The sequence below is a fragment of the Strix uralensis genome, chromosome 9, assembly GCF_047716275.1.
Source record: "Strix uralensis isolate ZFMK-TIS-50842 chromosome 9, bStrUra1, whole genome shotgun sequence".
NCBI classification, from domain to species: Eukaryota; Metazoa; Chordata; class Aves; order Strigiformes; family Strigidae; genus Strix; species Strix uralensis.
The window spans coordinates 20,540,649-20,567,013 of record NC_133980.1 but is presented as its reverse complement, the minus strand read 5'-3'; the positions used below and the strand labels follow the sequence as shown (position 1 = coordinate 20,567,013).

Sequence of the window (26,365 nt, the reverse complement as noted above, 5' to 3'; positions counted from 1 at the left end):
CTCAGTAAGAACAGATGTATCTAGTGCTCCTGACATTCCTGTCTTAAAACACTGATTGTGCCCAGTGAGATGAAATCTTACATTATATAGAATTTTTTGAAGTGAGAGGTATTTTACTCCCATTTTGAACAAAAATTTGTATCTGTTAAGTTTTACTCTTCTTAGCAGAATAGGCACCCTGCTTTGCTTTTTCTTTGACTTGTTTGTTATTAAAAGAACAATGGTTCTGAGTGCTAAGCTGCCTCCAGCAGAACCACTCCCAAATTACATCACTGCAAGAACAGTTAAGATGTCAATAATAAGGAAAAATAAGACAGCTGATGACTCCACAAATGAAAATAACTTTCCTTAGGACGGTCAGCAGGACTGTAAGAAAGCACATACTTTGCCAATGGACACACTGAAAAGATTACTTATTCTGCACAATATGCTGTGCCACTGACTGCAGAAAACCTGGCACATGAAATGCACTGCTGGGCTTAACTGGCAAAGGTGGGATGGGAGGGGGAAGCATCCTGAGCACACGTACTAGTCAGGATTGTGCGCCTCTTGCACTGCTCTTCTACACCTCCGTGCTTTTTTCCTGAGAGTGTGAAAGGTGTTTCAAACACAAAACGGTTGATGTTATGATGCATTTCGAAGTCGGTCTTTCGATCTTCAGCTTCCTTCTCTTCAAAGAAAGGCGTGACATACGTCACCTGGATATATGCATACTTTGGATCCAGGTCTTTAGGGTTGACCTGTGTAACAGTGGCAAATGTAATAGAATTCTGTTAAGTGTGATGAGCTTCCAAGGCATCCATTATATTTCTGCTGCTTTTATCTATCATAGCAATACCAATTAAAACTGAGACTTCCAAATCTAATATTCAGACCCCAGATTAATAGAAAGATATTTAACCAAGAGGCCTCTAAGAACAGTGGGACTTCTGAATATAGCCATTGGCTAAAGCAGATGAAGGCTAAATGAGAGAGAAAATAACCTGCTTCCACATTGCAGTAAACATCTGCATGCTCTCTGCAGGCATATGCTGGAATATGCTCTCCTCCCACTGACTGTGATGCCCTGCTACAACCATACAGCACCTGCCACACTATAAGGTAAGGGTCTTTTTTTGGTTGTAAAACTAGGTCATAGTAGTTTACACATACACTCAGTTCACATTCATTCAAAACACAGCTCTCAAAACATGAATCGTGTACAGTTCTCCCCCTCATGCATCAACTGCAGGTCTTTTATACCTTGTTGGAATCCTGAATGATCTTCACGTTATCTATTCCAAACTTGTCTGCATAAAGTTTCATCAGCCTTTGAGAGATCTCAGACAAGCCGGTTAATTTGGGTTCTTTATAGATATACTCTTTACCTTCCTCCTCTTCAAAAAAACCCTGTTTGGAAAGAAATGGAAGGATACAGTGAACACAACAGACAGGGCAAAGCCTAAACCAGGTGCTTTACATCAGGAATCAAGGTTGCCTGCACCCACCAGAGCATCCAGTATGCCATTTCCAGCACCCAAGTTAAAAGCTTACCTCTCTCCACTCCTAGCAGACACAGACTTAGAGGTCTGCATTTGTACTGGTCTGGTATCTCCAAAGTTACCCAGGAAATAACATACACATTATTCATGCAAGAGAGCCAGCTGTTTAAAGAGTTAAAGTGCTTTCTTGAGAACGCTGATGTATGCATGATGAAAAAACCATAATGAATTAAAAATTGGACATTAAAAATTCTTTAAATTTTAATCATTTGGTTAAATTAACTATTTTGGAAGCACTATGCTAACAGAACATGAGCCTAACAGCTGTTTGCTGGATGCCTAGTCCAGCTAGGAGCGTACAGCATGCCACCTCCAGCACATCCTATCTGGGAGGCACATGTGCAGGCAAAGGCCAGGCACTGCACAGGGCACTGCTGCCCACTGCAACGTGCAGGGCACTCCTGCCCACAGCAATGCACAGGGCCATGGCATGGGGAGCACCTGGGAACTGGTCTGCAGCTGTTCAGGGCAGCTGAAGAGGAACTCTGGTGGCATCTTGGAAGGCCATATGGAATTGCAGCATTTTCAGAGACAATTAGTAAGTTATTTACATTTGAAAAGGAAAAAAAAAAAAAAAAGACACACAGACTGTGCTCCTTTGCAAAAAAGCTCAATCTTGTTAAGGTCATTTACTTATTACACTGGGTGGACTTGGCAGAGCTTTAATAAAAGGCTCCGCTGAAGAGGTGAAGCCTGTCAGGCTTCAGAAAAAATGCCGACCTCAGAAAGTTAACACAGCATTGCATCACATGCAGGTGAGACACTCAACTGCTACATGATGAACATTACATCAACACTCCAGGAGAAGCTCAGCTCCCAGCTGAGCAGAAAGCAGCAGGTGCCCCATTAACAAGGACTGGATTTATCCCAATGCCATGCTAGGACTTCATATGCTGCTGATGAAGTCTGGAAGTGTTAACCACTGCAGCTGCACCCAAAGCCTCCTCCTCTCACCTTCACACAAACTGAGCCAGAGGAAAATATATGAAGCTGCAGGGATAAAGGGGAAAGGCAGACAGCATTAATGATGTCAGACCCAAGACCCTTTAAATTTAACATGATGTGGCTTGGACAGCTAATTCTACAATATGCCTAGGCAAACTGCCATCTGTTGAAAAATAGAGAAGCATAAAAGAATGAAGTCAAGAGATACCTTCAAAATCTCTTTGGATTGTACTAATGCAAAATCCAGCCTTATCATGTTGCAGTGTATTTCAACTTTGGCCACTAAAATTATTGACTGGGCAAATCTTCACAAAAATATACAAAGAATTAAAATAAATTAGCTGTAAATGTCAATGTTTGTTTAGGAACCCCCCCCTAAACTTTATTTTAATAGGGATTAACAAATACATGCATTTCTGGCTTCTCCTTCAGTGAGGACAAGGGGCAATAAAATTGTCTTTTAATTTGGCAAGTGCCAAGAGTTTGTGGGCACTGTGAGGACAGGCTGAGAGAGTTGGGGTTGTTCAGCCTGGAGAAGAGAAAGCTCTGCAGAGACCTTACAGCAGCCTTCCAGTACTTAAAGGGGGCTACAGGAAAGATGGGGAGGGACTCTTTATCAGGGGGTGTAGGGATAGGATGAGGGGTAACAGTTTTAAACTGAAAGAGGGTCGATTCAGATTAGACATAAAGAAGAAATTCTTTATTGTGAGGGTGGTGAGACACTGCAGAGGTTGCCCTGTGGCTGCCCTCTCCCTGGCAGTGTTCAAGGCCAGGTTGGACGGGGCTTTGAGCAACCTGGTCTAGTGGAAGCTGTCCCTGTCCACGGCAGGGGGTTGGAACTACATGATCTTTAAGGTCCCTTCCAACCCAAACCATTCTAGGATTCCATGATTACTAGAAAGCAAAGATTAACAGCAGCAACAGCAGCTTGTCTGATAGTATCTTAATCAGTCTCCCAGTGACCTTTTAACATTGCACAATTTTTAACAATATTATCAATAAAACTCCATAGACATATGAAGAACTTCACAAGTAATTAGAGAACAAATCTAGAGCTCAAAAGCTGACACGCTATAAACATTTACTGAGCTGGGCAGACAACTGACTTTCATTGATTTCACTGAGAAAAGATCTGCAGGATCATAACCTGATTTCTGATCCTGTTTCCACTGAGGAGCAAAACTGCTTTATGTCGGAAAACTTCATTAGTTTCATGCAACCATACTTAAATATGCTACTACTCAGCATTGCTTCTGTCAAAAACCATCTATTTTCTGTTACTATTCAGTGTTTTCAACAAAAAAACTAATGTTTTCCAAAGTAATCCCACAGCAAGCTAGAATATAGTTTATGCTCTTAAACACTGATTCTGTGTATGCTTGCATGCTGAAACACAGTGTTTATACCAAAAGTGCCAAATCTCTCTGCTGATGCTGCATGGCACACTAAGATGATATCTGTGTTAATGGTTTTGCGTAAAAAAATACCTGAAAACAAACAACGAACAGATTTAGTCTTGTCTCTAATGCAAGAGACATCATTTAAGTACATATTCCCTACAGTATTTCAGCTGACAAGTCACAAGCAGAAGTTAATTGTGAGCTATAAATAACCATTTCTGCCATATGCTGTATGTCTGGCAAAGACTATTGAAAGTAAGATTAAATACTTTTCAGGAGCCAAATATCCTCCAATTTCAGGATTTTCAAATATTAAGCTGCCAAGGTTACGTTATCAATGCATATCCCTAGGTTATTTTCATACTGTCTGGTTTTGCCCTGCAAGGACAACATAGCCTTACAGATGAAAATTATTACGTGGAGCAGCTGAACGTAATGGAAGGGAGATGACCTCCTGGACAGCAGTTTATTGTTTCCACTGAGCTCTGATGTGCTGAGAGTCAAGTTGTGACCCAGGACTGTCACTGTGGGAGTGCTGAAAAAGCCTTTCCTCCTCCCTGTATGCCCTCAGACACAGCCCTTGGAGCTCACAGTAAATCAGATTCTTCTCTGCCCTTTACTGGAAGAATACACTGGAAGAATACACACTATCCCTGGAGTCAGTATGTCGAGGTAAAGCCTTCTACTTTACCTGCCAAAAATTAACATCTAATGGATCCTTCCCTGTCTGTATCGAGTGAACACCTCCTCCTATGGTAAGCGAGCATGTTGTACGCTTTGGTAAGGAAGCTACAGATGTTTTATTACATTTGGAAAAGGTGACACGTCTTCTGCTCTTCAGACATAAACCCACAGTCAGCTTACTACTATGAAAATCTTCCCTCCAACTTCTACTGCTTCTTGCACAGACAGGAGAACAAAACCTCAGCCCTAACTTAACACTGCTCTGAAAACAGGTCTTGAATGTCTTTGCTTATCAGCACAATAGGAGTTTTCAGCTAAGTCAACATTATTTAACTGCTTTTTAATTCAAGAAACAAAACATAAAAAACAAAACAAAAAAACATAAAAAAACCACCCCCAAAATCATAAGCACTGGCTAGTGTGGCCACTTGGTGGTGCAATGAGATTCTGTCACCAAAGGTCCTTAACAGAATTTGCAGCCTAAAACAACAGCTGCCATGAGATCCATCTCTCTCCATCTCTCTGAGCTGACAAATAAAGCTCTTGGGCAAAAACAACCAACTACGTCCTCCTAAGGACTACGTTCATTCAAACCATCCTTCCAGAGAGTCCCTGCAGCAATGCAGTAACCAAATACTGTCTCCGCCTTTGCATGAAGAACTGTTTTCAGGCGTAGCTGCAGATTTTCTTTTTCCACTAAGAAACCCCCAAATTCTCCCTGCGAACAGTATTTGCAGTACTCTCTTTTGTCCTTTAATCTGCTTTCTCTGCAGTTTTTGTTTCAGTTAAGGAACAGCAGTGTTCCATTTTTACAAAACATATATATGTATGTATTTATTATTGATAAAATTGATTAAAATGTTTAATGAATAAATGCATATGTGTAATAATAAATTTTTTTATATTTGTGTGCTTACATATGTATCTACCCACAGGTATTTTATAGAACAGTGTATGTGCAAGACTGAAAAGGAATCCCATACCTGCATACCGAGCATCCCATACCTCATACTGAGTTTCCTTGTGTGGCATTTCCTTTGTAGTGGCCTAAGCAGTGATTCATATTGCTTTACATTGGTTTAACTGTGTAATACTAGTAAACCTGCAACCATTAGCTTTTCAAAGGAAGTGTGCAAAGTCTGCCAGAAGCACAAAAAAAGGGAATTGCATAAAGAAAGGGAATTGCTTTTAATATTTTTAAATGAATTGGGCACCGAGACTGCTTTCAGCATGGAGGCCTGCAATACTCTTGGCAACAGAAGGACCAAAAGACCCCATACCTTTTCACTTGCTCAGCCAAAATAGAAGCAAGTGGCACATGAGAAAAAGGGACTGACAGAAATACAGAAAGGAAACCTTCCAAAGTGGAAAAATGTGCAGGTACAACCACCATATGGGAACAGACTTTTCTCTCTGTCTCTCCTTCCAGGTCACTCTTCATCTGTCATTCCCACACCTGCCATGGTGCTTTGTGTACTGATAAGCCCTCCTTAATCCATTCTGCACACCCACTCCTATTTCCCTTGGTAAATGAGGCACAAGTAACAGTGACGGGAATAATCTACCTTTAATTATTTGCACTGTGCCGTATACTTGTGTCACTATGCCTCTGGAAGGAGCAATACAGAGCAGTCCCACTTTCTGCCATGTAACATCTCTCCCGCAAAAGGAAAGGAGGAAGCTGTGCCTCTTTGCATTTAGAGCTCAGTGTCTGGGAGCATCAGGGAACAGACCGAGCAATACGCAGCTATGAAAAAGTTATATGCTTTAGAGCACTAAAGCTGTTTAAATGAAGTTTCCCTTGTGGCACTGGCAGCTGAAAAGTCATTGCACTGTAACAGGGGTTTTAATCCAGTTCAGCAGAACAGCCACAGCTAAATTACCCACTTACAAGTAGGTGTCTCTGGGAGAGCCCTGGCAAGAAGTTGCAAGTAGCAGAGTCCTGTTTCCCCCTCCCCTGCCCCCATTTTGAGGAAGGTTAGGCATAAGGAAAACTCTACCCTTCCTCAAGTGCAGCTCACTTTCTCCTTGCATTTGGTAAATTCAGCTTTGCTAATCTGTATGAAGAGCCAGGACTCACAATTTCCCTTTGACTCCCAATTTGCTTGCTCCTACAAGGGACTACCAGGAACGTGGCTGCACCCTGCCTAGAGCGCTCCAGTTGTCACTGGCAAAGATCACAGAGTGACACAACAGCCTTCCTCTTCGGAGCTGCTGCACAGGCCAGGAAAACATGCATTCAAACAGCATTAATGCTACACTGAGTTTTTCAACACAGGAAGAAGGGGTCCAATCCCACTCCCAGTGAAGCTGAGAGAAAAATTTCCACTGAGATGAGATGACGCAGCATTGGGCCCCATGGTGCACACACAACATGGCAACAGATACAGTTTGGTAATTCAGGTAACTGAACAAACAAAAGTTAGTTTGCAGGATGCAACAATGAAACAACGTTATTTCATCTGCCACAAACCAAAGAATCAAGAGCACAGGAAAGTTAATGTTAAGTAACAGTACAGGGAAGGATGGAGGATGTGTGAGGAGAATTAAACAAAACATGCAAAAGAACTAGACTTACCACAGCCTTGAATAAGATCAAAAGGAGAAAAGAGCAAATTTCTGCATTAAAATCTAATTAGCAAACAGAATGATTCACATCAATCTGTTGTTTATACACCTTATTTTAGAGTAAAGAAAATTGTATGCTTTCCAAAACCAGGTCTTAAAGGAACATGCTGAATTGCTACACTGGTTTGTAGTGGAAGAAAGCACAAAATAATGCTTTGAGGATGCTGAAGCACAGCAGAGGGAATAAAACTACTCTACAGTACATTGCACAGAATCAGAGGTGGCTTGAAAGCAGAAGTCAGAGTCAGCGAGAAACACAACAAAACATCTATTGCATACTGCTCTGCTTTAAGCTCTATTAGAGGAGAGTGCCATATATCAGAAATGTCTTATCTGGTTTTATTTAAGTTTTACTCTGAAAAAACCTGCCCTGCTCAGTCTCAGTTTTTCTTGAAGAAGTCAAGAACTAAAGCTGATGTACAAGTCTGTTCTTGATTACACCACTGAATCCATAGCAGCAGTTTATACAGATGCAACTGAATGCTCTCTCTTCTGAGTAAATCCTGCTTGGAATCTGATCCACGAGGCAGTTTCTACCCCATGATTCACTGACAGCATTTTCCTGTTTTAGCTTCCTCGAAATACATCGGGATTAGAAGAACATGTCTGGAATCTGTGAATCTGAGACAAAAGAACACAAGTTGACTTACCTGCCCATAAAATGCAACACGGTAATATCGCCCAAAGAGACGTTTCTCAGAGTTTACTACTTCTGCAACCTTCAGGTATGAGCGGTGGATGTCGTAGTACAAATCAGACAGCCTCTACATTAAGAAACAGGGAGAGGGAAGGGAAGTGAGAGCACGTGAGTACTTTGGGAAATGACACTACAGCTCTGCACAAGCATGGGTTGCCTTAACTGGATTCCCAAACCTTTGCAAAGATGGCTGTACATGGTAGGGAAATAGTTTAACCTTGTCAGCAGTCACTAAAGATTCATTTCAAGGTTTCTGAGCAGTTTTGTGGCAGTGGGTGCTTTTGTGTACAGGGTCACACAGGAGGACAAGCATCCCACCACCAGACAGTGGTAGGGACCTACTAAGAGGTCAGAGAACCCAAGTGTCCTATGTGCAGGTGAGAACAGGTTGCCAACAACTCCAGTCAGCTCCCAACCCCATAACAAAGATATGCTATCCACAATGACTGCTAAAAAGCGGGTCACTTTCTCGGGATAGTGAACCAAAATTTCAACTAAGTTAAAATCTGAGGACCTGCTTCCTCATCATACAGTTTATTGCTACCTACCTCTTTGCCTTTTTTAAATTTAAAATCAGAAAAATCAGTAAACAAGGTTATCATCTGGTTATCCATTATGTATTGAAATTGCCAAGTAAATCAGAAAAGAAAAAACCCTGGAATTGTGAAGAGATCACACAATTTATTGGCAGTTACTCAACTTAAATACAATGCAAATGTGCTCTTGGTTTAAAAAGCACATGTAAAAATTCACATCCACTGGCTAACACAAGAGTTTGTTTGAAAATTTTTTGTTCATTTACTGTTGCATTGATGCTGAAAAGAAGAAGGTAAGATACCAGAGGTTTTTTTGTTTACTCACAGCACAAAGCATTAAAAGGAGAAACTACAGACAGGAAGAAAAAAACATCCCTTTTGAAGAAAGCACTTTTTTTTCCCCTAAAAACTTTGATCTTTACTGTCGTCTTAGGATAAATAAAAAAAAAATAAACCAACTTACTTTAAAGTCCCTCTGCTTCTCAAAAACAGCGATGATTGGCTTGTTAACCTCAGCAATAAGCTCATATCTCTCAGACTTCCACAGGTATTCAACACACAACTCCAGCTGCTCCACAAGAATATTCTGTAATTGCACAAATACAAATAGTTCAGTGACTCAACAGCTAGTGGCATTTAATTAATAGCAATGCAGCAAAAGCAACTACGCCCTATTTAATTTTTATTCTATATCTTCTATATTAAGGTTTATTTCAATGATACAATGTTTAATCAGGTATTGATGACTGAACTCTTCTTTAGAAAAAAACCCTGAGATAACAGTAACATGAAAATACCTGAACACTTCACATCTCATTCAGAAGAATGGGTGTGCTTTGTGGGCTCCCCCCTGCCCTGACTTCCAGCTCTTGCACTGGTTAGCTAAACACGTATCCCTGCTATTTAGTACAAGAGCTATGACCTTTCATTCAAAAGCTGTGCACCTTTTAATACTGTGTGAAGTATACTCTCGCTATAATTTGTTGTAGCGTGCACAGGCATCCATTAGAAACAACACTATCTGTTAATATAGAACAAATATATAAACGTGAATGCTGCTGACCTCATTATAGGGAGTATCTTGCATCCCAGAGTCTTCCTTCATAGCACCTTCTTCTTTAATGTTGGGGGTAATGCTCAGAAAAGCAGGCCATCCCATGGAAAATAAGCCTTGAAGTGCAAGTCATAACAATGTCAATTAATGACTGAATAACCAGATAATTAAAAAACTTATTGGATGCCATTAAAACAGAGCTGATTTTGACTGGATTAGTTACTCTTTTCACAGCCCAAGTGATGAGAAGCACAAATGGAACTGACTGAATTTATGAGACACTAACACATTTTCTCTATGATATAAATCTACTTGTCCAGGCAAAGGGCAACTATAACATTTTCCTAATGCAATCTTATTCCTCTCTTTGGCATTTTGGTTCCTTAGCTGTACAGTGCTGGCAGTCCTTGCAAAACTACACGTGCAACACTCATCTATACAGGAATTACCATCGCAGGCTGAGGTGAGACAATTTATACTTGTGAAACCAGCGCTGTGACTCCCGGACTGACCTACAGGCACTTAACACTACACGCTGGGACCTGCGCTGTCCCACCCGTCATGCTTCCTAAGCGAGAGGGGCACAGTCACCCTGGGCTCGCCGCAGCCGATGGGGAGGTGGCTGCTCCAGAGCTCACTGTGCCTGTGCCAAGCTCGAGGGACCCTGGCAGCAGCTCTCCTTATCCTGCCCAGGGTCAGCAGGGCAACTGCAGCCCTAACCGAGGAACTCTCTTGTAGAAAGCTCAGGCTGGTGGCAGGAGCTGCCGATGGGAAGGCTCACAAGGATTAAAACTGAGCTAACACCTAGTATTTGCTAAGCTGGGGCCTTAGAGCAATGGTTGCAGAAGGAACAACTTACACAGGCATTGCACATTACAGATCAGGCAGAGTCTGACCCACAAATATTTTACTATCGCTCTTGAACGGAGAAGGTAAACCTGCCAGTGGAGGCAATGAAGTGATGCAGTTTGTGTTCAATTTAAAAGTAGGAAAATGGTACTAAGGAACAATTAAAAAGCTAACCTTCACATATTGAGTGAAAGGGGGTCCATCCCCTCTGCCAAGTTTAGAAAATCATTTAAACATAGGTTTAAAATGACCCCCAAGTTCTTCACCTACTGTGACTGTTATTCATGCGAAGTATTTTACCACTAGTGAACCACTCCAGAATATTGCTCTTGACACAAAGTTTCCTTCTAAAAGGATGTATTTTTTCATCTCACCCACAGACACTTCTAAGTGTATCGAAGAACTATGGTCTTTCCAAAACTAACAGCCTTCTCTTTCTCAAATATTTGCCCTTGCCCCCAGAAATTTCTCTTTGTGAAAATTGCTAAATAGATCATGCTGAGAATTACTTTGAAATACACATGTCATAAACTAAATAACCACTGGCATAGAAGCATTTGAAAATATAAGCCTGCACTTTATTTCTCTAATAAGCGTCACAGGTTAAAAAAAAAATCTTTATCTATACTAAGTTACATACAGATAACCAGATATTAATTCCACCCCCCTGCCCTCCCAGCTTTGGATAGTCAAGGAATTGTACATGGATTTGCGTGCTAAACACCAATTGACCTGAGAGGGATTTCTGTTGCCGATGAAGAGCAGACTGCTCTTTTGCTGAAAAAGCCCTTAACCAGACACATTCTGAGCAATTCATCAAACCAGCCAAAGAGCACCAGGAAAGTAATATATAATGTTTCCAACATTACTTGCTTGCTATTACAGCCGTCAACATGCACTATAAATATTTTTGCTTTGCTAACTATTTTTCCAGATCAATTGAAGAACAGTAATTTGATTCCCTAATTATGTTATTTGACCCATGAACAGGCACGGTTAGAGCACTCACTTCCTCCATTGTGAGTTGTTAGTAACACATTACTATCAGAGACTTGACCATCTTCCAGGAGCATACGTGAGGTACAAATCTTTTCCATTTTCCAGTAACCTATGATAGTGTAAGATGGTATTAGTATACTGCTACTGGTATGTGTTAATACATGCATATTTAATAACGACAGACTAACAAGTGAAGCATTCTCTTTTAGGACTAGCTTACTAAACATTTAATTAACCCTCTTTACACAAAACACACTTTCACTGTTCCAGCGCTAAGACTAGTATTTACTATATATTTTAAAAATAAAGCATTTGGGAAGAATTCAAGCAGCTTTAAGAATACTTTATATACAAGGAAGGAAAGCAGGACAGCCAAAAATTATTTTCAACAATAATGTTTATAGATACATAGTTGGTTTTGAATATGTTGGTCTTACCCTTTCTTTTCAGATACTCTGCAATAAGAGCGGCGATATGAATGTAGCACATGGCAGCCTGCAACAAGAGACCAAGATACATGTATACATATATGATTTACAGCATACATGTGATAAGGAACACATACTTTCAGCACTGTCAAGTCATGCTGCAGAAAAGGGAAGACAAAACTAATATAACCATTTCAGAAAATAAAGGATTAAATGATGAAATCCTTCTTGAGCGTTAATTTCACTAGGTGTCTTAGGCAAAAGCGTGGATTTGCTCAAGAAACCATTAAGATTACTTAGTAAATAAGATATTACTGGGTTATGCACTGGAGTTTTGCAACACCCATTAAGTTTTTGATGAAAAGGACAACGCATTATAAACAAAGCTTCTCTCCTATGCTGTAGTGTGGGAGAAGAAAATCCTTTATGTAGGTTACACACTGCTCATAACCTGTTCTACACTCCAGCTGCTGTGCCTGTTAGGGTTAAGCAGCAGAGCTGCTACTGTGATACTGACCACAGCTTTCCTGTCAGACATTTTAAAGTCTTGCTCAAGCACGTATCAGGTAGTTACGATCAGGCGAACAGGGATGATAAGCACATCACATCTCTAGGTGTTTTTCAAACCTATCTTCCTCTAATTTCAAGTATATGAGAGATATTGTATGATTCTCTTAAATCACTATTGTTGTCTGTCTTTCAGAGTCGTTTTCATCAGAACATCCCAGCCTAAAGACAAATGGATTTCTTATTCATTTACATTACCTCTGATAAATCTCCATTTCTTGCATGAATCTTGGCCATGCTTTCAAGCCACGTCCTACGTAATTCAGGTGTGCTGGCATATGAATTTGCTAGGCTGTACTGCAGATCCACAAGCATCTCAGGGTCTTTCTCATGCTCCTTCATCTGAGCTGTGGCCATCAAAACGGTTCTGATGCGTTTGGTCAGATCCTTCACCTCTGCTGGGAAATTAACGTTCTTTGGGAAAGATAAGCAATACATCACTAAAACCATCCAAAGAGGCACATGCAGCACCCCAAAAGAGCTAAAGTCCTGCTTAGGGAAGACTTTCTTCCCCTTCTATAATTCAGTGGGCTTCCAAAGCAGAGTCACAGTTCCATAGTACATACACATTGTACACAAATTCTTGACCTTTTTTTACTGAAATGTCGTAGCACCTACTAAATATCCCAGCCAGTCAGCTGTACAACTGTCTATAGGCAACAAATCCAACGAAGTCAGCAAACTGAAACATCTGCTCCCTGGGTCCAGAACTGGATTCTCTTACACTTTCAGCTGATGAACAGCACCATGTGCTATAGATAGTTCTGCTTAACTACACTTACAGCACGTTTCACCACAGCAAATAAAGCACAACAGTCTGGCTCCTGGCCTTCTCACACTGTGCAAGATCAAAACACAGTTCTACTACTCATATCAGCTGTTCTCAACATAGTTAACTCAGGTCTGCAGTTTCTCTTTTTCAGATGGGCAATGAAATACATTTCTGTTTTCAGACTTATTAAATGCTCTCTCCTCTACATCACACAGAGATAAGCATGTTACAGAAACAGCGTGCTGGGAAATCAAAGTTGGACTTTGAAAATAAATAGATTTGTAACTGCATCTTATTAAATAAAACACCAAATTACTTATGCTAATTATCTACCAATTTGCTTACACTAACTTTATTATTAACCTCAGTGGAGATACCCTAAAGTCACCTTCAGAGAAGGAAAACCACCTCCAAAGTATAAAATTCAAAATGCATGTTGACAAATGTTTGGACAGGAATTGTAAAAATTAAAAATGGAATCCTTTTCCAACACCTTTAGTACAGACAATGAATCTAATAACAATGGTAACTAATCTAAGAGCTAAGTGCCTTTTTCAGGGGGTTAGCAAGCTGTTACGAAACCCAACTGCTGTGCATGTTTTTGCTACACATTTACTGAACAGACTAAAGGGACAGTTTGTAGACTAAAAATTGTTTGTCAACTGAAATTATGTTTCATTAGTCACAATGCATGATATCTCTGGCATCTGGAACAAAATAAGCAGTGAATAACAAATAATACAGTTTTCAAATAAAAATCTCTCTTGTTTTAAAAATTATTTTCAATTATTAAGCTTTTGAGTCACAAACATTTTCATGAATTTCAGGCTGCCTGAAAAAGGCACAGTATGAATGCATAAATCACTGTCTAATAAAAGCCAGCAATTTTATTCACTGGAACACTTGCTCCTCTGAAATTGTTGACCTTTTGCAAGAGGTAGTGATTGACAAAAAATGTTTCTTACTTTCATCTGCTTGTCTCCATTAGCAAAATTATTTATAATTGCAAGTGAATGTTGAAAACGAGATCCGCCAATCCCTGCATCAGCTATCAGCTGGCTCACTGCTTTGATGAGCTGTATGGGGGGGAGCAAACACAGGGTACAATTACAAAGAAAATCAAAGTTTCTGAATGGTTTTTAATCCCTGTTTTAGTATGACTTGATGTACCAGGCTAGCAGAGATGCACTTTTATACCTGTCTTATGATGATAACATATACAAATATAAGGACTATGAGTAATCTTTCCTCACATTTTGCAGTGTAAGAACTATTGCTACTGGACTACATTTCTGCTACTATACTATCAGATTCTGTTTGGTTCCTTCATCAGATATGTTCTCACTGCTGTAAGCGATGCACGTGAATCAAGAATAGCCATTTATCTGGCTATTTATTGGCTACGTGGCTACATTCGCAGCTGCTGTCCCTCCCTGGAACAGAGCCGAGCAGTCCAAGAACAGCAGAGAATCCAGCCCAATGTCTTCAGACTTGGCAGGAAAATCAAGCTGCCACAGAGAATTGCCTGTCTGAGGACTCCAAAAGAATTGTTTTGCTACAGTGCATTAAATAATGATAAAAACCAATGCACATCAGCTAAATACTGATGATCTCACTATTCACTTACCTGTAGATGGGATCTGACTATTGATTTCTGCTTGTTAAATTCAAAGTTCTTTCTCATGAAAAAATAAAGAAGAGCAGATGCCTCTGTCTGAGTTGAACGTGACCTATGGTTACAACACTTCAGGATTTCATAGCAGAGTGAACCGCAGAGATCTGCTTGTCCTTGGAAGAATGCTGATGGGAACTATTGGAAAAAAGTGTGAATATGTTTAGCACTACTCTCAGGCCATGGTACAGTTATTCTGAGTCAGTACATTTTTCTGTTAAGCTTTCAGTAAAAACAACTCACTCTCTTATATTTATTCACACCAGGATTTAGTGAAAAAATTAGCCACTGGCTAAACATAATCCCATGTGTAAATTAATATTAAGTAAAAACTGTACACAGGTTTTCATACAAACGCTGTATGCAATGCAGCAATCCAACTGGCTTCCAGGAAGTCCAGACAGCAGCTGGCACACAGCAAGCATAAAAAGCAGAGCAGCCTATCTGCAAGGAATGCAGAATAGCTCACCAGGAAAAGCATGTGTGGGGTTCTGCACTACTGTAAAAGATATTCAGGAGAAAGAAAATACTTTGAGCAGTGAACTTCCAGTGGTCAAGGGTTTGAACAGCAGGAGACAAGAAAGAGCGAAGGATGGCTCTCCAAACCATACCTACTATTTATCAGCAGGGCGAATATAACAAGACAGACCAAGGAGAGGTGGAAGACGTACGTACTGGCTACAGATCTCAAGTACCGCCCAAGAGGTTCTGCTGCATGACTGATCCCTGTTCCCACAGAACTACGAAGAGAGAATTCAATCCCAAGAGCTACAGGATGAACAAAAAGGGCAATCCTGGATATTTATTTGTCCTCCCCATTATACAGAGTTCTTCCATTCCTGACTGTCTGGTATGTAATTTAAAGCTGTCTGTGGATGATTTATTTTATATTTCCCCCATGTCCTCAAGCTACGTTACTGGGAGAAACATGATTTCCTCCTCCTTTCCCCTGAGATAACAACCAGAAGGAGGCCACATGGTTTAAACTGATCTACACTGTTATGTTTCATAGAAACATCTGGGAGATCAGGCCAGCCTTGCTTATTCTCACTTCCCCATAGCAATTGTTATCTGTGTTAGTTTTAAGAGGATCTCATCTAAGTCTGTCACTTGGAAATTGTGCAGCCTTTGCAGTTGGCACAAAGTGTCTAATTGCCCGTGATCATTTACATATGTGCAATGCAAGCAAATAAGCAGTTTGACACATAAGCATGTTTTTGTCCAAAAACTCTTCAATGTTGAAAAGGAGGTATTTGTAAAACTGTATTAGTTTGGATAAACTTTTGGTGAAGAGGTTTCAAGCTTTCTTCCATGGGTGGTAAAAGCATGAAAGCCAATGATGTAGCCAGATACCACAGACCTGGACATTACTTATCTATTTTCTTTAAAAGCTTTGCTTTCTCAGTAAATTTTCATTTTCCAAAATTGAACTATTGTTTCATATATTGTGAACTTGTCACTTTTAATCAACAATAAATCGGAAGATCTTTGTCAGGAATGAGCATTAGTACAGTGAAGTTCAGAATTCTTTCAAAGTACCCAACTGTCCTCAAGCTGCACTTGCTGTAACATATAGGTCAGACTAACAGAATAAAACCATAGTTACCTTGCCTACAAACAGCCGTAGGGCAGAAAAGACATGCTTGAGAGCTGCTGCTGACTGGTTGATTTGCAAAAAGAGCATGTGTGTGTCAAAGACTTTCTTCATCAATGCATTCTGGCAATCAGATTGCTGGAGCTGCCTCTGAAAAGTTCACAGACAAGACAGGATATTCTGGTTATTAAAGTGAATAAACAGAAGAAGGATCTGCTGGACTTTACATCGGAGTGTTCCTAGGGAGATGCTTTTCTCAATGCAAAATCTCTGCAATGAGGCGTTCCCAGCTTGCTGCAGACTTTTTACTTGCAGTTTTTCAAGGACAGCACTTTCCTATGCCTGTACTACTTGCGGATGGTATACACTAGATCTAAGGGCTAGGGTGGCAGAAAGGAGACACTAAATCTAAAAGGAGCTGCCTGCTGTATTGTAGCCGTGAGCCCTTCAGCAAGTCATCTGGGCCAATATTTGTAGAGCAATTTTTAAAGAGGCAGAGGATCCACCTGCTGACTTGAAGAGCTATAGATAATAAGCAGTTCTGAAATCTTTTGTCTAAAATCTCTGAGATCTACTGGGATAAGCATGATTCAGATAAGGTGATGTATTAGTAGATGCATGACACTTTCATACAGAGTAGGGCTGTACATAGCCCTGGATATGTAGGATGCTCTTCTCCCACATGCTTCTATTCAGTTTGGGTACTATGAATCAATTCCTTCAAATAATACCTTCATTGAGGACTGGCATAACTTATTTCCCTATCCTGCTGCCTCAGCCATTTCAATTTTTCTGCAGGCCTGCTCCCCCAGGCCTTCCTTCCACTACACATCCCACATAGCACCAGTTCAAGCAGAAAATGAAACAGCAAAACATACCTGGTGATTCAGAGTGTAAAGACACAACAGGTCAAGGATTGTGAGAGAAACTTCTGTAGCAATGTTTGCCTCTGTGTCTACATACTGTACAATGTCTGTTTCACTGGAGCTGCCTGCAACATATAAAAAGCAAGAGAACAATCTTCTGAGTGTAGTTAAAGATGATGTAATTCTGCAATCTGGTCATTAAGTCTCAGCACAGTAGAGATGGGGTCCTAAGTGTACATTTAATCAAAGGGGTATTTTGAGAAAACTGCTCACAGGAGATGAAAGGGGATGGAATTTAAGTCAACTTTTACCAGCTGCACCAGCGATGTGAGTATATTCTTTCTTTGTTTGCGTTCGTCCTCAAAGGAGGAGAGAAATCTAATTGGAAAGTGGGATAGATGACTTAGATCTCATTATTTAAAGAACATTCTGTCATGAAAAGGTCAATTTTATTGCTAGATTTAATAAATGTAATATTTCAGCCAATATACATCTGCTTGTATAGCAAGATACATAACCATAGATGCAAGAGATGCTGGGAAGGGGGGAATAACTTGTCATTAAGGCTATTTAAATATGTCAGGTTATTGTAATTAATTTTATTTCTAAATGAACTTTAACCAAATTTAAGCTTAGATTTCTTAGTTTCCTGAAAAAGGCAAAGCCAGCAGCTCTATTTATATTTAGGCTCTTCTCTTCAGACTGTCTTTCATCGGCACACATGAAAACAGATTTAATTGTATAGAGGCTGATCCAAACCCCATAGAATTTGAGGGACGTAAGTAATTTTTTGTACTTACTTGTAGTGCTGCTGTCTATCATCTGCAATAGTTTGGGGTTAGAAAGTGCATTTTTGCCGCGGATTATTGGTAATGTTTGAGATCTGTGATGCTTGTGGCCATCATGACTAGAAGTAGAATGCATCCTGAAATTGAAAGGTACCATTAAAAAACAGAAACAAGGAATAAAGTATCATGCCTATACAGAATTTTTTCATGTTGGTTAGAATTGTCTGCAGTACTTCTCAAAGGCTAAGTTAAACAAACTGATGCAAAATTTTTCAGAGAAACAAAAGATAAAGAAGAAAGTCAGTGAGGTGGACAAAACAAACAGATGTGCCGTGATTTCTTGAGATCACAGGAGACAAAACACTCACTGAGCACAGAAAAAAGCATCAGCTTAAATAGCTGGCTGTTTAGAAAACTGCCTTTGGGTGAAGAGAAACTGAGATGAGTTCTGTTAACTCAGAATACAAGAAAAATATATCCTGCTCATGAAAGAACTAATACAGCTTCTGTGAGGGGAAAAAATGATGATAAACTGACAGTGACAGTAAAAGTATGTGCTTGCATATCTGTGTGTTCTTTTAACCCTCTGATGCTGACAAACACATCATTAATTTATAATAAGAAGCTCAGAACTAAAATACCAATGCTTATCATAATATTTGAAATTATTTTGATTTTGTAACCACTATAGAATTCAGCAAGATTTAACATCTCTCCAAATTCAGGTCACTTATTATAATACACTTTTATTTAATTTCTTTTAAAAATGTAGCTTCCAAAATTTGCTTAATTTAAAAATATTCTAAGGCAGAATTACTTCCTGTACCTAGATAAATCCTCTTTTATGTTGGTTATTTTTACAAAAAAAATTTATAAAATTAGCATTTCAGATATAAAAAAAAGAACAGGTTCCCAACACAGGTATGGAATTGATGGCCAGACTTTTGCCAATCAATGCGATAGTCTGCCATTAATGGTCATAGTGGAAGGACTTGGGTGGACATCCTGGCAAACTAACAGATTTGGAACATGTCAAACTTTGATCTCAAGGGTATTTTTTTGTGGTGTGGGGTTTTTTGGGGGGTGGGGTGGGTGGGGTTGGGAGGGTGTAAACTCTGGTTATGAACATGTCAGCAAACTGAAATACATAAATGTAAGTGCAAGTTAGAGCTGATCACCAGCAATACTTCAACTCCCAACTCATCAAAAAATGCTGCGTATTACAGCAGGCCAAACCAATAGCCATCTGGACAACAAATGCTGGTAGGTGAGGGGCTAAAGTGTGAAGTGTGATGATTAAATCTTAGAATGCTTAGACTAGGAAGATGGAAGAGAAAAAGACTAGGAAAGAAAGATTCTCTAGCTGGAAACACAGACATAACAGTATAGGACTATGCTATACTTAGCAGCATGTAAGTAAAAAGATGGGGGTCAAGCAAACCTACTCTTAAATTTGTGTTGCTAAATACTTCCCCCTCCACAACCCCACATTAACGGGGAGAAATGAATCCCCCAACACTGTAAGCGCATCCATAGATATTTACCCCTAAAGCAGTAAGATTCCATGAAAGCATAAGGTTGCAGACCTATGAATTCCTTCAGGTTGAGGAAAACTGTGGATTATCTTTCAGATAGGGATCTGAGCTGAAACGAACAGCTACTGTTTCTGCAATACTTAACAATATTTACAGTACCTAAGAATTCTTCTGAACGTAACATTTTATACAACAGTTTATAAGTCAGGTTGAAGTTAAAGGGACTCAATTCTTTCACTGTTGACGGCTTTGGGGACTCTGACATATATCAACCTCTTGTCAGTCAACACTGTGACAGTGTATGAGGGCTGGAGGATGACAACAAAGATTATGGTTTTATATGAGTAAATAATACATGTCATTACCATTGTGAGAGCAGACCCGATGCCTGGCCAGAGGAGTTCGAACCTTTAAGGGTTCCATTATTCTGGGTGGCCTGAACAAACTTAAAAGCAGCAGCAATTTTCCTGTTAAGAGAAAATAACTGTTAATGTGTTATGGAACATGACATTGATTTTGCCATGCCTCTGAAGAATAAATACAGGCCTGACAAAACCTGCCATGGAGCATGAACTGGTTCATCTGGTGACCCTTCATTTTTCCACAGTGTGACATATAGACAAGTTCACAGTGGTAACATTAAATTAAAAATGAAACATCAACTGAGACACAGTGTGCATTTCACGTTTCACAGCTGGAACACGATCTCATGCTTTTTCAGAGAGCGGGTAGAAACAGAAAATTTTTTTGTTTCATTGCTGTGGAACATTCATCTATGCCCGTTAAAACTATTCTTTGCATTATATGGATAGAAAAGAGAGTGTTCAAGTTCCTTTGTTTGGCATATGCACAGAAATATAGTTGAGAATGGCCCAGTATTTTGGGTTATAAATGCAATAGTGGTTATCATATCATCACATGCAGTTCATCTTTTACACCAGGTATGTACTCAGATGTCCAGAACATCACAATAACATTGTTTTAATAAAAGAAAAAATGAAGCATACATTGGCTTCAGTATGTCTGACTCATGCTTTCGGGAGAAAACTGATAGATATACTGTCAACCTCATTTAAGCCTAATGTAATGCAGTAATATTTAAATACTATAACATACAGTCTATAACTAGAGAATTACCTCACAATATTGCGTTTTCCTAGATATCTGAAATTTTGCAGACAAACCCTGAAAGACAAAACAGCATTTTATGTCTATTAATGGCTTCCTAATTATGAAAAAATGCTGAATCTTAATGCCTCAGAAGAGACCTGTGGCATATGTACCTCCTAGTAAGCAAACAGAATAGAACGCAGCAGTTCCCAGCCTAGGGATGCACAAGATGTGGCACCACTTTTCACACCCTTGCTCCCTTTCTCCGTGGTTAAAGATTCCTGCTTGGTGAGGAGGCAAAGGCAAAGACTTGGCTGCAAAAGCTTTGCTTCTTCACCAGCTGAAGTTAAATAACTTGCATTTCACTTATGAGACAGTGAGGAAATTCTGAAAACAGCTACCTGCTGCATTCTGCAGACATGCATAGAACGGATTAAGCAAATCACCTTGGAAACATGAAAAGATGTGAAGATCCTACATTATATGGCTTTTCTTATTGTTTGGAAGTTTTGGGGAGCTAAATACTTTTCTCAAGGGAAGAACAGAATCTCAACTCCAAATGAAAATCTCTTTTAGGAGGAACACCCAAAGCATTATACCCCCTATTCATGGAAATGACCAACATATTGGAGGATATGGATTTTATTAGTAACATCTCATTACAACTTCAGAAGATTATGGCAAAATAATCTAAGATACAAGAGGTCCCTCAGCCTATTTCACTAGGTAGACAAACCCAAAGAGAAATTATTTGCAGCAGTCACTTTAGAACATCATCATTTGACATTAAATCAACCACCCACAAAATGAACTTACTCTAAAATGCTGAAAAAGTCTGTTATTTCTGAGAATGGTGCTCGCAACCAGTAGGAAATCAGTGCGTCTAAAGGGAGATATTAAAACATATTATGTAGCTGTTACAGGGAATTAAACTTGGCCCAAAGCTTGTAAATTACACTGATAATTATTCTAATTTAATGTTTGTTTGGATTCAGCATTCACAATATTTTACAACGTACATTAAGTAGTGAGTGCACATTTTCATACCTTCTGAAATGGTTTTCATAATGTGAAGGAAACACATAAGAAGGCTTCTAGTTTCAGCTTGATCCAACTTGTCAAAACGAAGGGTTGATCCAATCAAAGACAAAGGTCTCATGATCTGTTGAATTGGCAGCAAAGGGCCTTGTAAGTATAGTGATAGGTTTCCACCTCTAATAACCGTTTTCAACATTTGCACATGTACCTTTTCACACGTGTCAGTTCTCTCACTGTTTTTTTCATTGGTACTTGGGTTAGATTCAAGACTTGCTAAGGAAGCTCTGGAGTCAGCATGGTTTGCTGCAGAGATAGCTATTGATGAAAAGGCTGTAAATGAAAGTCATAGCAAACATGCTAAACTAAAACATTTATGGATACAAAAACTAACAAGAAAAATGGAAAACATAAAATGTCACATGCTGGATTGATACCAGTGCTTTGAATTTCCAATAGCAAAGCTATTGATGGGTATGTTTAGTACTGAAAACATGCAACAAGTTGAAATAAAATGATTCAGTTTGCTGTTATTCATGGCATTAAAATGGCTTGTTGCATTCCATAAGGCCTGACCTAAAACCACAAAAATCAATGGAAAGATGACCATGCATATCCCTGAATTTTGAAATGGGGTTTGGAGAAAGTGAACAAAGTAAGTTGTGTTTCTAGCCTTCCATTAAGCCTGGAAAAACTAAGAATAACTAAGAATACTTTCCTCTGAGAGACTTAAGGAGTTTTCAGGAGAAACCCTGGAACTATTCTTAAGTCAGGCAGAGACTACAAGAATGAACTCAGGCACAGGGATTTGTGAGAGCCTGGATACTGGCATTGTTCCAAAGCAGGCGAGTAAGTGAAGCAGTGGAAGAAGAGCAGCTTCACAAGAGAAATAAAAATCAATTCAAAAACACCCAAAGGGAAGAGAAACATTGTATACCATGTTTCCCTGAATATTGTGTAAGATGGGTTAATGATATCCTCTCCATGAATACTAAGCAGCAAGCACGATGGATAGAGATACACAGAAATCTACCTATGTGAACGTTCAATCTGTCATATATACCTGCTATAGAGTTCAGAACATCTTTGGAAAAAGATGTGTCCACAGAGTTTGCATGTTTCATTGCTGTCTGGCTCTGAAATCCTCCGGCTGTGCTCAAGTCATCCCTAGATCCCTGTATTTTGAAAGAAACAGAACAAACTCCAGTAAATAATATCACTCATAACTTTCATAATGACAGCACACCCGACAGGCTTCTCTTAGATACAGAACTTGAAAATCTACTTTCAGTAGGCTGTTAGCAATAAGCAGATGAAACAGCCTCGTTTACTGGAAGGACTGAAAGACACAACACCCCTGCAGAAATCTGCTGCTAGTTTTTAAAGCAGGGATATGATTATAACAAGAGATAAACAAACATGCTCCTCCACGTGCGCAGTTTATACAGACATTTTCTGCGGTGGTGAAGCTGTTTTATGATGTTTCTGTACCCCTTCTTCAGATACTTGTATGCACTCCCTCTGCCTCCTGGTATAGCTCATGGTCCCTCTGTCGTACGAGTGAAACTGCTTGGGGGGGGTCATGATGTAACCTGGCAAAGAATCTGTGGGAATGGGAGTTTTTCCTTATCACCAGCCACCTGCCAAGGGACCTGCCTGAGGACAGGGTCCCCAGCCGCCCACCTGCGGCACCAGGGCAGACGTACCAGATGGACTGGCTGGGGCTGCAAACCTCTAACTGAGTTTCCAGCCCCAGGACAGCCAGTGTCCTGCATCTGTTCCAGACCCACAGTCTGTACGCTGCCGGTACAGACTCCCAGGGCCCCACAGGTGCTCTGTGAATCGAGACCTTCTAAATTAAAACATTGTGGGTGCAAACAAGTCAGCATTTTCAGAACCGCATTTCATTAGCTAGTTTGTGACCAGCATAAACTAGGACCTCTTCCCACCGGATTGACAGGGTCAGACCTCAGTTTGATTGTTTCAGTGTTCTGAAAAATCACATGAATTACCTGATTGGAAGTATTGATATTGAAAAGGAACATATCCTTCATGTAAATCCTTGGCATATTGTCCAAAAGCATTCCATAGAGTGGCATGTACAGGTTTGCTATTTGTGCCTGTTTTGCCTAAAAAATAAAAGATACAACATAATCCTGAAGAAACTAATTAACGTATACTAGTGGCTAAGGAAGCTTCATATATGTTTAGCTACTGTATGAACAAGCAAATAAAAAAGAATAAAAAGTTTCTTTACCGGCTCTGCATATCGATCATCAAACGAATGCTTTGCCATTAAGTTTTTAAGCACAGCCAAAGCTAAGTGCCTAATATCCTGGTCTTCTTGCAAGGCAAAACCAACCTCCCGCAGGAGGACTCCAATTAGAAAATGTTTACGGCAAAATTCATTGGTCAATGTGTACTCTGGAATATCTTGGAACAGAACGGACAAGAATGCTTTGAATTAATATATAGGTTGCATACTCTACCCCCCCCCTTTTTCAAATTTTCAATAACTTTTATTGATTTAATCCCTTGATTTCTTAATCCAACTGCCCCATTCTGCTCCCTCACTTTCTAGAATGAATTATTATTTCTCGAAATCATACAGTTTTTACAATTTAATAATAAAACACAATTTACATACACATTCCCATATGAGAACTGCAAATGTTTTGCACGTAATAAGACTATTCACTTCTTCGAGGCAGAGTCCAAATTGTTCCCATATTCTAGCTAGAAGAGTTCTAAAACAGAGATCCAGACTAATTCCACTTTTGAAAGTGATAAATATTTTTTGCCTAAATTTGCCACAGTTCAGTGGCAGCAGTCAAAGTAGATCTTAAAAGCTCTTGATGCACAATTCTGCTTACTTATGCAGTCATTTTGTTCGTACCTGATGTTCGATATTCCTGTGTTGACTCTGAGGGCGTCACAGGGTCTTCATTTTTCATAAATATAAAAGAAAAATAGGCAAAAATCATGCACATTTTTTAGTTATTAAGTGTAAAAAATATATTTGCTTTGTATCTTTTTTTTTTAATTTGACTTAAATTTGAATTAAACGGCTTCTACTGTTAAAGGAAGCTATGAGTGTCAGAACTGAACTCACTTTTTGGTGCAGAAAGCTAAAGCAAAAAGGAGACAAAGGCCCCTAGTTTGAGAGATGCTGCACAGAGAGCTGATTCTGCCTTTCACTGGAAGCAACTTCCACTCTCAGCAACTTAAAGGACCGCATCCCAAGAGAACTCCCCAGAGCACGGGGAAAACTGGCAGAACTGGGAACTGTGCCCAGATCTGAAATCCCAGTGCCTTTGAAACGAAAAGGAAAAGCACCCAGTACTGGGTATTGGCCACAAAGTTAGGTTCAAAACAACAGATTTCAATGCATGAGATGGAATGCATGGTGGCCGCTGGCTCTGGGGCATGGGCAGGGTGAATTCACTCCTGTGGCAGAGCACAGGCAAAACTTGCTCATGCCTTTCTGCAAAACATGGATTACACACAGTATGCCCTGCCTTGAGAAGCAGCTCAGGAGGTATTACTAAGAGATAGGGATTACTTATTACTTAGGGATATGGTGTAGTTGAGAACTGTCAGTGCTAGATTAACGGTTGGACTAGATGATCTTCAAGGTCCTTTCCAACCTAGATGAGTCTGTCATTCTGAGATTCTGAAATGGGCCTCTCTTGCCTCACTGCTCCAGGTAAAACACTGCAGTATGTGGTGACCATGTAATGCATAGGCTTGCCAGAGGCCAAGAAAGTAAATGCGCTTGGGAAAAAACTGCTATTGCATGGGACCTGCCTGCCAGTCCTAGAGTTACTCTGGAGGCAAAAGTACCAATGGCCTATTATCTGAGAGATGGGCGTTTCCAAACTCCTGCTGCATGTCCTGTTCAGACCTTCCCCGCAAAGGAGGGGCTGTCACATGGACAAGCCCAACAGCAGCAGGAAAGCCTGTTCCCAAATAACAGAGTTTCACAATGCCCTTATCACTGCCTCAGCTTCTTCCCCTTCCTGCTGTACCTGTTCAACCCCTTCCCTAGCTCACCACCTCCCAAGGCTACTGCAGTTTTAGTAATTAGTCCTCGCAAATAGCCCAGTTCATTCACCTCAAAACTTCCAGCAGAAGAGTCGGCCCCCACCTCCTAACTGGGTTGTCAGGGGTTGTGTTTATTTACAGGCATACTGAAATGATGTTATTTTTATCACGCTGCTTAAACACCACACCTGAAAAGCCATTTGGGGCTTCTGTGCCTGATGTGCAGACATGATACTTCAGAGAGTTAGTTGTTATCTGCTCTTTGAGCCTCCCGATAATTCGCAGTTGTACAGAAACCCTTTCGGGGTGGTGCCTTACCAGGAATGTTTGAAGACCGTATGGGCAGGCACAGAGGGACAAAGTGCTCATGGTGACAGACTTCTTGAAGGAAGTCAAATTTGAACTGATGTAAAGTCTGAAAATCACAACAGGCAATTGCTCAGTTCACATTAAAACAGGGAAAATGGTAAGACAGAGCTGCACCACTATTGATCTCTACCTCAAAATTCAAACTCACAGCCAACAATGAAACCTTACAGCTTGTTATGCCAAGCTACACGAATAATAAACATTTGGTTTTCGTCTCTGTTATCAAACAAACTTGTCACAGTCAAACAAGCT

The 26,365-nt window shown here is 40.0% G+C and overlaps 1 protein-coding gene across 11 annotated transcripts in view; it reads right to left on the bottom strand.

Moving 5' to 3' along the window:
- DOCK10 (dedicator of cytokinesis 10) overlaps positions 1-26,365 on the bottom strand; it is a 164,506-nt gene that overhangs the window by 7,499 nt on the left and 130,642 nt on the right. For 8 of the 11 annotated variants that reach the window (XM_074877692.1, XM_074877696.1, XM_074877687.1 and 5 more), the window contains exons 30-52: positions 26,063-26,159; positions 24,597-24,641; positions 23,958-24,133; positions 23,713-23,829; positions 22,764-22,875; positions 21,912-22,033; positions 21,713-21,827; positions 21,482-21,548; positions 20,693-20,740; positions 19,921-20,022; positions 18,033-18,157; positions 17,245-17,357; positions 16,379-16,516; positions 14,728-14,910; positions 14,066-14,176; positions 12,527-12,742; positions 11,771-11,828; positions 11,344-11,442; positions 9,495-9,601; positions 8,895-9,017; positions 7,849-7,962; positions 1,243-1,389; positions 530-740 (exon numbers count right to left, since the gene is read on the bottom strand). In XM_074877692.1, coding sequence (XP_074733793.1) covers positions 530-740; positions 1,243-1,389; positions 7,849-7,962; positions 8,895-9,017; positions 9,495-9,601; positions 11,344-11,442; positions 11,771-11,828; positions 12,527-12,742; positions 14,066-14,176; positions 14,728-14,910; positions 16,379-16,516; positions 17,245-17,357; positions 18,033-18,157; positions 19,921-20,022; positions 20,693-20,740; positions 21,482-21,548; positions 21,713-21,827; positions 21,912-22,033; positions 22,764-22,875; positions 23,713-23,829; positions 23,958-24,133; positions 24,597-24,641; positions 26,063-26,159 — 2,746 coding nt within the window. The remainder of the gene's footprint in view (positions 1-529; positions 741-1,242; positions 1,390-7,848; positions 7,963-8,894; positions 9,018-9,494; positions 9,602-11,343; positions 11,443-11,770; positions 11,829-12,526; positions 12,743-14,065; positions 14,177-14,727; positions 14,911-16,378; positions 16,517-17,244; positions 17,358-18,032; positions 18,158-19,920; positions 20,023-20,692; positions 20,741-21,481; positions 21,549-21,712; positions 21,828-21,911; positions 22,034-22,763; positions 22,876-23,712; positions 23,830-23,957; positions 24,134-24,596; positions 24,642-26,062; positions 26,160-26,365) is intronic. The other 3 variants (XM_074877688.1, XM_074877691.1, XM_074877695.1) reach the window with 3 other exon arrangements.